The following is a 15,099-nucleotide window of genomic DNA, read 5'->3' on the forward strand; positions in this document are numbered from 1 at the left end:
CATACAGATTATACATCACCACTAGGGGGAGCTCACTACATACACATTATACACCACCACTAGGGGGAGATCACTACATACAGATTATACATCACCACTAGGGGGGGGATCACTACATACAGATTATATACCACCACTAGGGGGAGATCACTACATACAGATTATACACCACCACTAGGAGGAGATCACTACATACAGATTATACACCACCACTAGGGGGAGATCACTACATACAGATTATACACCACCACTAGGGGGAGATCACTACATACACATTACACAACACCACTAGGGGGAGATCACTACATACAGATTATACACCACCACTAGGGGGAGATCACTACATACAGATTATACATCACCACTAGGAGGAGATCACTACATACACATTATACACCACCACTAGAAGGAGATCACTACATACAGATTATACACCACCACTAGGGGGAGATCACTACATACAGATTATACACCACCACTAGGGGGAGATCACTACATACAGATTATACACCACCACTAGGGGGAGATCACTACATACACATTATACACCACCACTAGGGGGAGCTCACTACATACAGATTATACACCACCACTAGGAGGAGATCACTACATACAGATTATACACCACCACTAGGGGGAGCTCACTACATACAGATTATACACCACCACTAGGAGGAGATCACTACATACAGATTATACACCACCACTAGGGGGAGATCACTACATACAGATTATACACCACCACTAGGGGGAGCTCACTACATGCAGATTATACACCACCACTAGGGGGAGATCACTACATACACATTATACACCACCACTAGGAGGAGCTCACTACATACAGATTATACACCACCACTAGGGGGAGATCACTACATACAGATTATACACCACCACTAGGAGGAGATCACTACATACAGATTATACACCACCACTAGGGGGAGATCACTACATACAGATTATACACCACCACTAGGAGGAGATCACTACATACAGATTATACATCACCACTAGGGGGAGATCACTACATACAGATTATACACCACCACTAGGGGAAGCTCACTACATACAGATTATAAATCACCACTAGGAGGAGCTCATTACATACACATTATACACCACCACTAGGGGGAGATCACTACATACACATTATACACCACCACTAGGGGGAGATCACTACATACACATTATACACCACCACTAGGAGGAGATCACTACATACAGATTATACACCACCACTAGGGGGAGATCACTACATACAGATTATACACCACCACTAGGAGGAGATCACTACATACAGATTATACACCACCACTAGGGGGAGATCACTACATACAGATTATACACCACCACTAGGAGGAGATCACTACATACAGATTATACACCACCACTAGGGGGAGATCACTACATACAGATTATACACCACCACTAGGGGGAGATCACTACATACAGATTATACACCACCACTAGGGGGAGATCACTACATACAGATTATACACCACCACTAGGGGGAGATCACTACATACAGATTATACACCACCACTAGGAGGAGATCACTACATACACATTATACACCACCACTAGGGGGAGATCACTACATACAGATTATACACCACCACTAGGGAGAGATCACTACATACACATTATACACCACCACTAGGGGGAGATCACTACATACAGATTATAAACCACCACTAGGAGGAGATCACTACATACAGATTATACACCACCACTAGGAGGAGATCACTACATACAGATTATACACCACCACTAGGGGGAGCTCACTACATACAGATTATAAATCACCACTAGGAGGAGCTCACTACATAGAGATTATACACCACCACTAGGAGGAGCTCACTACATAGAGATTATACACCACCACTAGGAGGAGATCACTACATACAGATTATACATCACCACTAGGGGGAGATCACTACATACAGATTATACACCACCACTAGGAGGAGATCACTACATACAGATTATATACCACCACTAGGGGGAGATCACTACATACATATTATACACCACCACTAGGGGGAGATCACTACATACAGATTATACACCACCACTAGGGGGAGATCACTACATACAGATTATACACCACCACTAGGGGGAGATCACTACATACATATAATACACCACCACTAGGGGGAGCTCACTACATACAGATTAACCACCACCGCTAGGAAGAGATCACTACATACATATAATACACCACCACTAGGAGGAGATCACTACATACACATTATACACCACCACTAGGGGGAGATCACTACATACACATTATACACCACCACTAGGGGGAGATCACTACATACACATTATACACCACCACTAGGAGGAGATCACTACATACAGATTATACACCACCACTAGGAGGAGATCACTACATACAGATTATACACCACCACTAGGGGGAGATCACTACATACACATTATACACCACCACTAGGAGGAGATCACTACATACAGATTATACACCACCACTAGGGGGAGATCACTACATACACATTATACACCACCACTAGGGGGGATCACTACATACACATTATACACCACCACTAGGGGGAGCTCACTACATACAGAATATACACCACCACTAGGAGGAGATCACTACATACATATTATACACCACCACTAGGAGGAGATCACTACATACAGATTATACACCACCACTAGGGGGAACTCACTACATACTGATTATACACCACCACTAGGGGGAGATCACTACATACAGATTATACACCACCACTAGGGGGAGATCACTACATACATATTATACACCACCACTAGGGGGAGATCACTACATACATATAATACACCACCACTAGGGGGAGCTCACTACATACAGATTATACACCACCACTAGGGGGAGCTCACTACATACAGATTATACACCACCACTAGGAGGAGATCACTACATACATAAAAATACACCACCACTAGGAGGAGATCACTACATACAGATTATACACCACCACTAGGGGGAGATCACTACATACAGATTATACACCACCACTAGGAGGAGATCACTACATACATAAAAATACACCACCACTAGGAGGAGATCACTACATACATATAATACACCACCACTAGGAGGAGATCACTACATACACATTATACACCACCACTAGGGGGAGATCACTACTTACACATTATACACCACCACTAGGGGGAGATCACTACATACAGATTATACACCACCACTAGGAGGAGATCACTACATACAGATTATACACCACCACTAGGGGGAGATCACTACATACATATTATACACCACCACTAGGGGGAGATCACTACATACAGATTATACACCACCACTAGGAGGAGATCACTTCATACAGATTATACACCACCACTAGGGGGCGATCACTACATATACATTATACACCACCACTAGGGGGAGATCACTACATACAGATTATACACCACCACTAGGGGGAGATCACTACATACACTTTATACACCACCACTAGGGGGAGATCACTACATACAGATTATACACCACCACTAGGAGGAGCTCACTACATACAGATTATACACCACCACTAGGAGGAGATCACTACATACAGATTATACACCACCACTAGGGGGAGATTACTACATACAGATTATACACCACCACTAGGGGGAGCTCACTACATACAGATTATACACCACCACTAGGGGGAGCTCACTACATACAGATTATACACCACCACTAGGAGGAGATCACTACATACACATTATACATCACCACTAGGAGGAGATCACTACATACAGATTATACATCACCACTAGGAGGAGATCACTACATACAGATTATACACCACCGCTAGGAGGAGATCACTACATACAGATTATACACCACCAGTAGGGGGAGATCTCTACATACAGATTATACACCACCACTAGGGGGAGATCACTACATACAGATTATACACCACCACTAGGAGGAGATCACTACATACACATTATACACCACCACTAGGAGGAGATCACTACATACAGATTATACACCACCACTAGGAGGAGATCACTACATACAGATTATACACCACCACTAGGAGGAGATCACTACATACAGATTATACACCACCACTAGGAGGAGATCACTACATACAGATTATACACCACCACTAGGAGGAGATCACTACATACAGATTATACACCACCACTAGGAGGAGATCACTACATACAGATTATACACCACCACTAGGAGGAGATCACTACATACAGATTATACACCACCAATAGGGGGAGATCACTACATACACATTATACACCACCACTAGGGGGAGATCACTACATACACATTATACACCACCACTAGGGGGAGCTCACTACATACAGATTATACACCACCACTAGGGGGAGATCACTACATACAGATTATACACCACCACTAGGGGGAGATCACTACATACAGATTATACACAACCACTAGGAGGAGATCTCTACATACAGATTATACACCACCACTAGGAGGAGATCACTACATACAGATTATACACCACCACTAGGAGGAGATCACTACATACAGATTATACACCACCACTAGGAGATCACTACATACAGATTATACACCACCACTAGGAGGAGATCACTACATACAGATTATACACCACCACTAGGAGGAGATCACTACATACAGATTATACACCACCACTAGGAGGAGATCACTACATACAGAGTATACACCACCACTAGGAGGAGATCACTACATACAGATTATACACCACCACTAGGGGGAGATCACTACATACAGATTATACACCACCACTAGGAGGAGCTCACTACATACAGATTATACACCACCACTAGGGGGAGCTCACTACATACAGATTATACACCACCACTAGGGGGAGATCACTACATACAGATTATACACCACCACTAGGAGGAGATCACTACATACAGATTATACACCACCACTAGGGGGAGCTCACTACATACACATTATACACCACCACTAGGAGGAGATCACTACATACAGATTATACACCACCACTAGGGGGAGATCACTACATACAGATTATACACCACCACTAGGAGGAGATCACTACATACAGATTATACACCACCACTAGGGGGAGATCACTACATACACATTATACACCACCACTAGGAGGAGATCACTACATACAGATTATACACCACCACTAGGGGGAGATCACTACATACAGATTATACACCACCACTAGGAGGAGATCACTACATACAGATTATACACCACCACTAGGGGGAGATCACTACATACACATTATACACCACCACTAGGAGGAGATCACTACATACAGATTATACACCACCACTAGGGGGAGCTCACTACATACAGATTATACACCACCACTAGGGGGAGATCACTACATACAGATTATACACCACCACTAGGGGGAGCTCACTACATACCGATTATACACCACCACTAGGAGGAGATCACTACATACAGATTATACACCACCACTAGGGGGAGATCACTACATACAGATTATACACCACCACTAGGAGGAGATCACTACATACAGATTATACACCACCACTAGGAGGAGATCACTACATACACATTATACACCACCACTAGGGGGAGATCACTGCATACACATTATACACCACCACTAGGGGGAGCAGAGGTGTGGGAGTTCTCAGCGTTTGTGTGTTTGATTTGGCCCAATTTCTAATGAGGCTTCCGTTCTTGGCCGGTTTTACAAAGTTATTAAATATGAATCTAGATCTTGGCTCTCGGCGTTGTGTTTGTCTGTAGGGCTCCGACCTCTGACCTGACCCCTCCCTGCTGCACTATTACAATAGAGATATATTCACACCTGCAGTTGGCGGCAGGAATGCAGGGTGTTATGTATGGCGTGTAGATCAGATGTCCCCTATGTGATAGGGATCCCCCAGAGGGAGGCGCTGTGCAGTGGGAACACCGCCCTGTACTATTAATGGGATCATTAAGCTGTAAGGGACCCTGTCAGGAGGTTTGACCAAACAGAGCTGCTGACAGTGTTCTGCAGCAGCCGGACTGTAAGAGGCACAGTACCATACAGTATCTATGGAGTGTAAGGTAATCGTAGTATATCAGGAGGTGAGAAGTAACATCTTTATACGGTCCCGCGACATTCTCCATCCTGGCAGCCAATCAGAAGCTCTGCTCTGGCGGAGGTGACATAGCAGTGTAAATCATGGCAGGTGTCTGTTTGGATCGGAGCAGGACATCCTCCAGCGGGGTCGGCCCATCCTCTGGTGTTACTTGCTCTGTACGAGGCTTATTATAGTGAAGCCGCGTCTCACAGTGCGCTGAGCACATCCTCCTCCCTGATCTGTGTGTGTGTAGTGCGGCCGTGGGATAATGGGAAATTGTTCTGAGGGTCCAGTGAGGGTCTTACTCCTGATCTGTTCTGATGGTCGGGGAGCAGAGGGAGGAATGCTGGGAACGTGGTCCTGATCCTACCAGAATTACATGAAGCCTTTGCTGCTGAATGGGGCGACTGTGCGATGCTATAAACCCCTCCTGACACATAGGACATCACATTATAGTCACAATCAGACCTTCAAGTACATTGAACAGGACTGTGAAATATAGATTTATATTCCAGGATTGCAGCTCCTCCAAGTGCACTGGGGGAGTGTACTCACACTGCTGTGCTCTGTGCTCTCTGCAGCCAATGTTATGTACATCCCTGGAGAGATGTGTAATCAGACCTCACACTGCTGTGCTCTGTGCTCTCTGCAGCCAGTGTTATGTACATCCCTGGAGAGATGTGTAATCAGACCTCACACTGCTGTGCTCTGTGCTCTCTGCAGCCAGTGTTATGTATTGTCCCTGGAGAGATGTGTAATCACACCTCACACTGCTGTGCTCTCTGCAGCCAGTGTTATGTATTGTCCCTGTAGAGATGTGTAATCAGACCTCACACTGCTGTGCTCTGTGCTCTCTGCAGCCAGTGCTATGTATTGTCCCTGGAGAGAAGTGTAATCAGACCTCACACTGCTGTGCTCTGTGCTCTCTGCAGCCAGTGTTATGTATTGTCCCTGGAGAGAAGTGTAATCAGACCTCACACTGCTGTGCTCTGTGCTCTCTGCAGCCAGTGTTATGTATTGTACCTGGAGAGATGTGTAATCAGACCTCACACTGCTGTACTCTGTGCAGCCAGTGTTATGTATTGTCCCTGGAGAGATGTGTAATCAGACCTCACACTGCTGTGCTCTGTGCTCTCTGCAGCCAATGCTATGCATTATCCCTGGAGAGATGTGTAATCAGACCTCACACTGCTGCGCTCTGTGCTCTCTGCAGCCAGTGTTATGTATTGTCCCTGGAGAGATGTGTAATCATACATCACACTGCTGTGCTCTGTGCTCTCTGCAGCCTGTGTTATGTACTGTCCCTGGAGAGATGTGTAATCAGACCTCACACTGCTGTGCTCTGTGCTCTCTGCAGCCAGTGTTATGTATTGTCCCTGGAGAGATGTGTAATCAGACCTCACACTGCTGTGCTCTGTGCTCTCTGCAGCCAGTGTTAGTGAATGTATTTGGAGAGATGCGTAATCAGACATTTGTTTATGTTGTTAGTAGCAGCAGGACTGTGATATATGAATTTAGATTCCTGAGTTGTAGTCTCTCTGAATACACTAGTGAGTGTCCTCACACTGCTGTGCTCTCGGCAGCCAGATTTATGTATAATCCATGGACAGATGTGTAATCAGACCTTTGCGTATGTTGATAGTTGCCGCAGGACTGTGAAATATGCATTTATATTTCAGGATTGTAGCTTCTCCCGGGGCACTGGGGCTGTTTCCTCGCACTGCTGTGCTCTGTGCTCTCTGCAGCCAGTGTTATGTATTGTCCCTGGAGAGATGTGTAATCAGACCTCACACTGCTGTGCTCTGTGCTCTCTGCAGCCAGTGTTATGTATTGTCCCTGGAGAGATGTGTAATCAGACCTCACACTGCTGTGCTCTCTGCAGCCAGTGTTATGTATTGTCCCTGTAGAGATGTATAATCAGACCTCACACTGCTGTGCTCTGTGCTCTCTGCAGCCAGTGTTATGTATTGTCCCTGGAGAGAAGTGTAATCAGACCTCACACTGCTGTGCTCTGTGCTCTCTGCAGCCAGTGTTATGTATTGTCCCTGGAGAGAAGTGTAATCAGACCTCACACTGCTGTGCTCTGTGCTCTCTGCAGCCAGTGTTATGTATTGTACCTGGAGAGATGTGTAATCAGACCTCACACTGCTGTACTCTGTGCAGCCAGTGTTATGTATTGTCCCTGGAGAGATGTGTAATCAGACCTCACACTGCTGTGCTCTGTGCACTCTGCAGCCAGTGTTATGTATTGTCCCTGGAGAGATGTGTAATCATACATCACACTGCTGTGCTCTGTGCTCTCTGCAGCCTGTGTTATGTATTGTCCCTGGAGAGATGTGTAATCAGACCTCACACTGCTGTGCTCTGTGCTCTCTGCAGCCAGTGTTATGTATTGTCCCTGGAGAGATGTGTAATCAGACCTCACACTGCTGTGCTCTGTGCTCTCTGCAGCCAGTGTTAGTGAATGTATTTGGAGAGATGCGTAATCAGACATTTGTTTATGTTGTTAGTAGCAGCAGGACTGTGATATATGAATTTAGATTCCTGAGTTGTAGTCTCTCTGAATACAATAGTGAGTGTCCTCACACTGCTGTGCTCTCGGCAGCCAGATTTATGTATAATCCATGGACAGATGTGTAATCAGACCTTTGCGTATGTTGATAGTTGCCGCAGGACTGTGAAATATGCATTTATATTTCAGGATTGTAGCTTCTCCCGGGGCACTGGGGCTGTTTCCTCGCACTGCTGTGCTCTGTGCTCTCTGCAGCCAGTGTTATGTATTGTCCCTGGAGAGATGTGTAATCAGACCTCACACTGCCGTGCTCTGTGCTCTCTGCAGCCAGTGTTATGTATTGTCCCTGGAGAGATGTGTAATCAGACCTCACACTGCTGTGCTCTGTGCTCTCTGCAGCCAGTGTTAGTGAATGTATTTGGAGAGATGCGTAATCAGACATTTGTTTATGTTGTTAGTAGCAGCAGGACTGTGATATATGAATTTAGATTCCTGAGTTGTAGTCTCTCTGAATACACTAGTGAGTGTCCTCACACTGCTGTGCTCTCGGCAGCCAGATTTATGTATAATCCATGGACAGATGTGTAATCAGACCTTTGCGTATGTTGATAGTTGCCGCAGGACTGTGAAATATGCATTTATATTTCAGGATTGTAGCTTCTCCCGGGGCACTGGGGCTGTTTCCTCGCACTGCTGTGCTCTGTGCTCTCTGCAGCCAGTGTTATGTATTGTCCCTGGAGAGATGTGTAATCAGACCTCACACTGCTGTGCTCTGTGCTCTCTGCAGCCAGTGTTATGTATTGTCCCTGGAGAGATGTGTAATCAGACCTCACACTGCTGTGCTCTGTGCTCTCTGCAGCCAGTGTTATGTATTGTCCCTGGAGAGAAGTGTAATCAGACCTCACACTGCTGTGCTCTGTGCTCTCTGCAGCCAGTGTTATGTATTGTCCCTGGAGAGAAGTGTAATCAGACCTCACACTGCTGTGCTCTGTGCTCTCTGCAGCCAGTGTTATGTATTGTACCTGGAGAGATGTGTAATCAGACCTCACACTGCTGTACTCTGTGCAGCCAGTGTTATGTATTGTCCCTGGTGAGATGTGTAATCAGACCTCACACTGCTGTGCTCTGTGTTCTGTGCAGCCAGTGTTATGTATTGTCCCTGGAGAGATGTGTAATCAGACCTCACACTGCTGTGCTCTGTGCACTCTGCAGCCAGTGTTATGTATTGTCCCTGGAGAGATGTGTAATCATACATCACACTGCTGTGCTCTGTGCTCTCTGCAGCCTGTGTTATGTATTGTCCCTGGAGAGATGTGTAATCAGACCTCACACTGCCGTGCTCTGTGCTCTCTGCAGCCAGTGTTATGTAATGTCCCTGGAGAGATGTGTAATCAGACCTCACACTGCTGTGCTCTGTGCTCTCTGCAGCCAGTGTTAGTGAATGTATTTGGAGAGATGCGTAATCAGACATTTGTTTATGTTGTTAGTAGCAGCAGGACTGTGATATATGAATTTAGATTCCTGAGTTGTAGTCTCTCTGAATACACTAGTGAGTGTCCTCACACTGCTGTGCTCTCGGCAGCCAGATTTATGTATAATCCATGGACAGATGTGTAATCAGACCTTTGCATATGTTGATAGTTGCCGCAGGACTGTGAAATATGCATTTATATTTCAGGATTGTAGCTTCTCCCGGGGCACTGGGGCTGTTTCCTCGTACTGCTGTGCTCTGTGCTCTCTGCAGCCAGTGTTATGTATTGTCCCTGGAGAGATGTGTAATCAGACCTCACACTGCCGTGCTCTGTGCTCTCTGCAGCCAGTGTTATGTAATGTCCCTGGAGAGATGTGTAATCAGACCTCACACTGCTGTGCTCTGTGCTCTCTGCAGCCAGTGTTAGTGAATGTATTTGGAGAGATGCGTAATCAGACATTTGTTTATGTTGTTAGTAGCAGCAGGACTGTGATATATGAATTTAGATTCCTGAGTTGTAGTCTCTCTGAATACACTAGTGAGTGTCCTCACACTGCTGTGCTCTCGGCAGCCAGATTTATGTATAATCCATGGACAGATGTGTAATCAGACCTTTGCATATGTTGATAGTTGCCGCAGGACTGTGAAATATGCATTTATATTTCAGGATTGTAGCTTCTCCCGGGGCACTGGGGCTGTTTCCTCGCACTGCTGTGCTCTGTGCTCTCTGCAGCCAGTGTTATGTATTGTCCCTGGAGAGATGTGTAATCAGACCTCACACTGCCGTGCTCTGTGCTCTCTGCAGCCAGTGTTATGTATTGTCCCTGGAGAGATGTGTAATCAGACCTCACACTGCTGTGCTCTGTGCTCTCTGCAGCCAGTGTTAGTGAATGTATTTGGAGAGATGCGTAATCAGACATTTGTTTATGTTGTTAGTAGCAGCAGGACTGTGATATATGAATTTAGATTCCTGAGTTGTAGTCTCTCTGAATACACTAGTGAGTGTCCTCACACTGCTGTGCTCTCGGCAGCCAGATTTATGTATAATCCATGGACAGATGTGTAATCAGACCTTTGCGTATGTTGATAGTTGCCGCAGGACTGTGAAATATGCATTTATATTTCAGGATTGTAGCTTCTCCCGGGGCACTGGGGCTGTTTCCTCACACTGCTGTGCTCTCGGCAGCCAGAGTTAGGTACAATCCATGGACAGATGTATAATCAGATCTTTATTTATGTTGTTAGTAGCTGCAGTACTGTGAAATATGGATTTATAATCCAGTATTGCAGCTTCTCCGTGTGCACAGTCCTAAATTTAAAATACAACTTTCCCACCCAGGACTCGGCACATTACTGTATTATACTCTCTTCTTCTTCTTTTATAGATACTGCGCCCACTTTTTGCAGTGTTGCCTCTGTTCTGTTTTAGACAAAGCTCCATCTCAATGTTTCCCATTTTCCTTCCTCCTCTGGTTTGCTATCAATCCCATGATGCTTTGGCACAGCATTATGTAACCAGTTAGAAATAGATCCATCTCTGTGCTGCGATATCCTATACATATATATTCTATCTATCATAAGTATACAGTCAGGGAGGCTGAGAGGTGTCTGTGGGGTGGAGGATCTGGAGCCGGTGTCAGGAAATATCAAAGTGGAGCACATGGGGTACTGTATTTAGTGTATTTAGTATGGAGTGTCCCTTAAATTAACACTTTATTAGCTGCAAAGAAAGACGACTTACCTGGCACACGTTATAATGCTCGAAAAGAGACAGGAACCCGATGTCGCTGCGGCTGGAGATCCCTTTAAGGACGGTGATATTCCCATTCCCGGAGTCCAGCTCCATCACATCATTGAACACGTTGGACACGGCTCTGCCGCCCAGTATGAGGTTCACCAGCTCCTGTGAATAATCATATGGTCAGTGCTGTACAGGACACTGCCTCTCAGCCCTGCACAGAGCGGTCACAAGCTCCGCCCACTATGGAAGCGGGAGGATGAGTACTGTACAGGACACTGCCTCTCAGCCCTGCACAGAGTGGTCAGAAGCTCCGCCCACTATGGAAGCGGGAGGATGAGTACTGTACAAGACACTGCCTCTCAGCCCTGCACAGAGTGGTCAGAAGCTCCGCCCACTATAAAGCGGGAGGATGAGTACTGTACAGGACACTGCCTCTCATACCTGCACAGAGCGGACAGAAGCTCCACCCACTATGGAAGCGGGAGGATGAGTACTGTACAAGACACGGCCTCTCATCCCTGTACAGAGCGGTCACAAGCTCCGCCCACTATGGAAGCGGGAGGATGAGTACTGTACAGGACACTGCCTCTCAGCCCTGCACAGAGTGGTCAGAAGCTCCGCCCACTATGGAAGCGGGAGGATGAGTACTGTACAAGACACTGCCTCTCAGCCCTGCACAGAGTGGTCAGAAGCTCCGCCCACTATAAAGCGGGAGGATGAGTACTGTACAGGACACTGCCTCTCATACCTGCACAGAGCGGACAGAAGCTCCACCCACTATGGAAGCGGGAGGATGAGTACTGTACAAGACACGGCCTCTCAGCCCTGTACAGAGCGGTCAGAAGCTCCGCCCACTATGGAAGCGGGAGGATGAATACTGTACAAGACACTGCCTCTCAGCCCTGCACAGAGCGGTCAGAAGCTCCGCCCACTATGGAAGCGGGAGGATGAGTACTGTACAAGACACTGCCTCTCAGCCCTGCACAGAGTGGTCAGAAGCTCCGCCCACTATAAAGCGGGAGGATGAGTACTGTACAAGACACTGCCTCTCAGCCCTGCACAGAGCGGTCAGAAGCTCCGCCCACTATAAAGCGGGAGGATGAGTACTGTACAAGACACTGCCTCTCAGCCCTGCACAGAGCGGTCAGAAGCTCCGCCCACTATGGAAGCGGGAGGATGAGTACTGTACAAGACACTGCCTCTCAGCCCTGCACAGAGCGGTCAGAAGCTCCGCCCACTATGGAAGCGGGAGGATGAGTACTGTACAAGACACTGCCTCTCAGCCCTGCACAGAGCAGTCAGAAGCTCCGCCCACTATGGAAGCGGGAGGATGAGTACTGTACAGGACACTGCCTCTCAGCCCTGCACAGAGCAGTCAGAAGCCCAGCCCACTATGGAAGCGGGAGGATGAGTACTGTACAGGACACTGCCTCTCAGCCCTGCACAGAGCGGTCAGAAGCTCCGCCCACTATGGAAGCGGGAGGATGAGTACTGTACAAGACACTGCCTCTCAGCCCTGCACAGAGCGGTCAGAAGCTCCGCCCACTATGGAAGCGGGAGGATGAGTACTGTACAAGACACTGGGGCAGATTTACTTACCCGGTCCGTTCGCGATCCAGCGGCGCGTTCTTTGCGGTGGATTCGGGTCCGGCCGGGATTCACTAAGGTAGTTCCTCCGCCGTCCACCAGGTGGCGCTGCTGTGCTGAAGTTCCCCGGAGGCGCGCTGGAATGCCCTGAAATTCACCGGCCTATACCTGGTGAAGGTAAGTGTAATTTTCACGACACATTTTTTGTCTTAAATGCGGCGGTTTTTCCTAATCCGTCGGGTTTTCGTTCGGCTACGCCCCCCCATTTCCGTCGCGTGCATGCCAGCGCCGATGCGCCAAAATCCGATCGCGTGCGCCAAAATCCAGGGGCAATTCAGGTACAATTGGCGCAAATCGGAAATATTCGGGTAACACGTCGGGAAAACGCGAATCGGGCCCTTAGTAAATGACCCCCACTGCCTCTCAGCCCTGCACAGAGCGGTCAGAAGCTCCGCCCACTATGGAAGTGGCGGCCCCATCCTGCAGCCTGGTCTCGTCCTGGACCACCATGGGTTAGCTATGCGGCCATACAACCCCACTGCTGTATCTCTCTCCATGTGCACCGTGGGTAGTGAAGGCAAGTTCAGCAAACTTCTCGTTTCCAGGAACAAAAATGTCAAACTGCACACAAGGGAAAATAAGTATGTGCCCCCCCCCTGGATATGGCAGATGATTGCAGCATTGAAGTGGATGCACTAAACTCCTATAATTCCATCTTCCTCCCTGATAACAGGGGTGAAGGGGTTAATCTCGCCGACATGCCATGACCTTGAGAAGCACCCTGCCAAAAAATCTGGGTTCCTTTTGTTTGGGTCGGGAGGACTGCGGAGCGTTCACAATTGTCCAATGATAATTTAAATGACATGTGTCCGATTGTAAGTGCCAAAAACGTAGCCGAGAGCACGGGAATAACTAGAGGAGGAGGAGGGAGGGACAGTGCAGGAGGGGACACATGTACATGCAGATGTATTGTGCGCTCTACCCCCCATTTCCTTCTGATCCTCCCTGAGATGGTTCTACTCCTTTGTTAGAGTCCAGCTGTGTTATATTAGACTGACTGGTCGTGATTAGGAAAGGCGCACACCTGTCTATATAAGATCTCACAGCTCACAGTGCAGGTCACAGCACATGAGAATCATGAGGTCTAAGGAACTGCCCAAGAAGCTCAGAGACAGAAGTGTGGCAAGACACAGATCTGGCCAAGGGTACAAAAGAATTTGGAAGAAGTATGGGGTGACCACAACTCTTCCTTCACCTGGCCGTCCAGCCAAACTAAGTAATGGTGGGAGAAGATCCTTGGTGAGAGCTAAAGAAGCCCCCGGGATCCCTGTGTCTGAGCTCCAGAGATGCAGCAGGGAGATGGGGGTCACCTATTACTGTGGTAGGTAGGTGGGGGTCACCTATCACTGCAGCCTCCAGCAGTCGGGGCTTGTGTGTAAGACACATGAAAGCCGCATACAGTGCACAACACATGAGGGACCCGGACTACGAGGAATAAGATTCTCTGCTCTGAGGAGATGAAGATTGGACTTCTAAGCGGTGGAGACATTCGGGCGCCGCTCATCACCTGCCAAATCCAATCCCAGCAGTGACACCTGGAGGGGGGGGAGAATCAGGCTTAGGGGGGCAGAGTGTACGTTACCGAGGGGGGCAGAGTGCACACTACCGAGGGGGGCAGAGTGCACACTACCGAGGGGGGCAGAGTGCACACTACCG

The 15,099-nt window shown here is 47.6% G+C and overlaps 1 protein-coding gene across 4 annotated transcripts in view; it reads right to left on the reverse strand.

The window, feature by feature from the left end:
* Window positions 1-15,099, reverse strand: part of MINDY4 (MINDY lysine 48 deubiquitinase 4) — a 119,227-nt gene that overhangs the window by 34,374 nt on the left and 69,754 nt on the right. For all 4 annotated transcript variants that reach the window (XM_072154440.1, XM_072154443.1, XM_072154442.1 and 1 more), the window contains exon 15: window positions 11,797-11,958. In XM_072154440.1, the coding sequence (XP_072010541.1) occupies window positions 11,797-11,958 (162 nt within the window). The remainder of the gene's footprint in view (window positions 1-11,796; window positions 11,959-15,099) is intronic.

This window comes from Engystomops pustulosus, chromosome 5, assembly GCF_040894005.1.
Source record: "Engystomops pustulosus chromosome 5, aEngPut4.maternal, whole genome shotgun sequence".
NCBI lineage: Eukaryota > Metazoa > Chordata > Amphibia > Anura > Leptodactylidae > Engystomops > Engystomops pustulosus.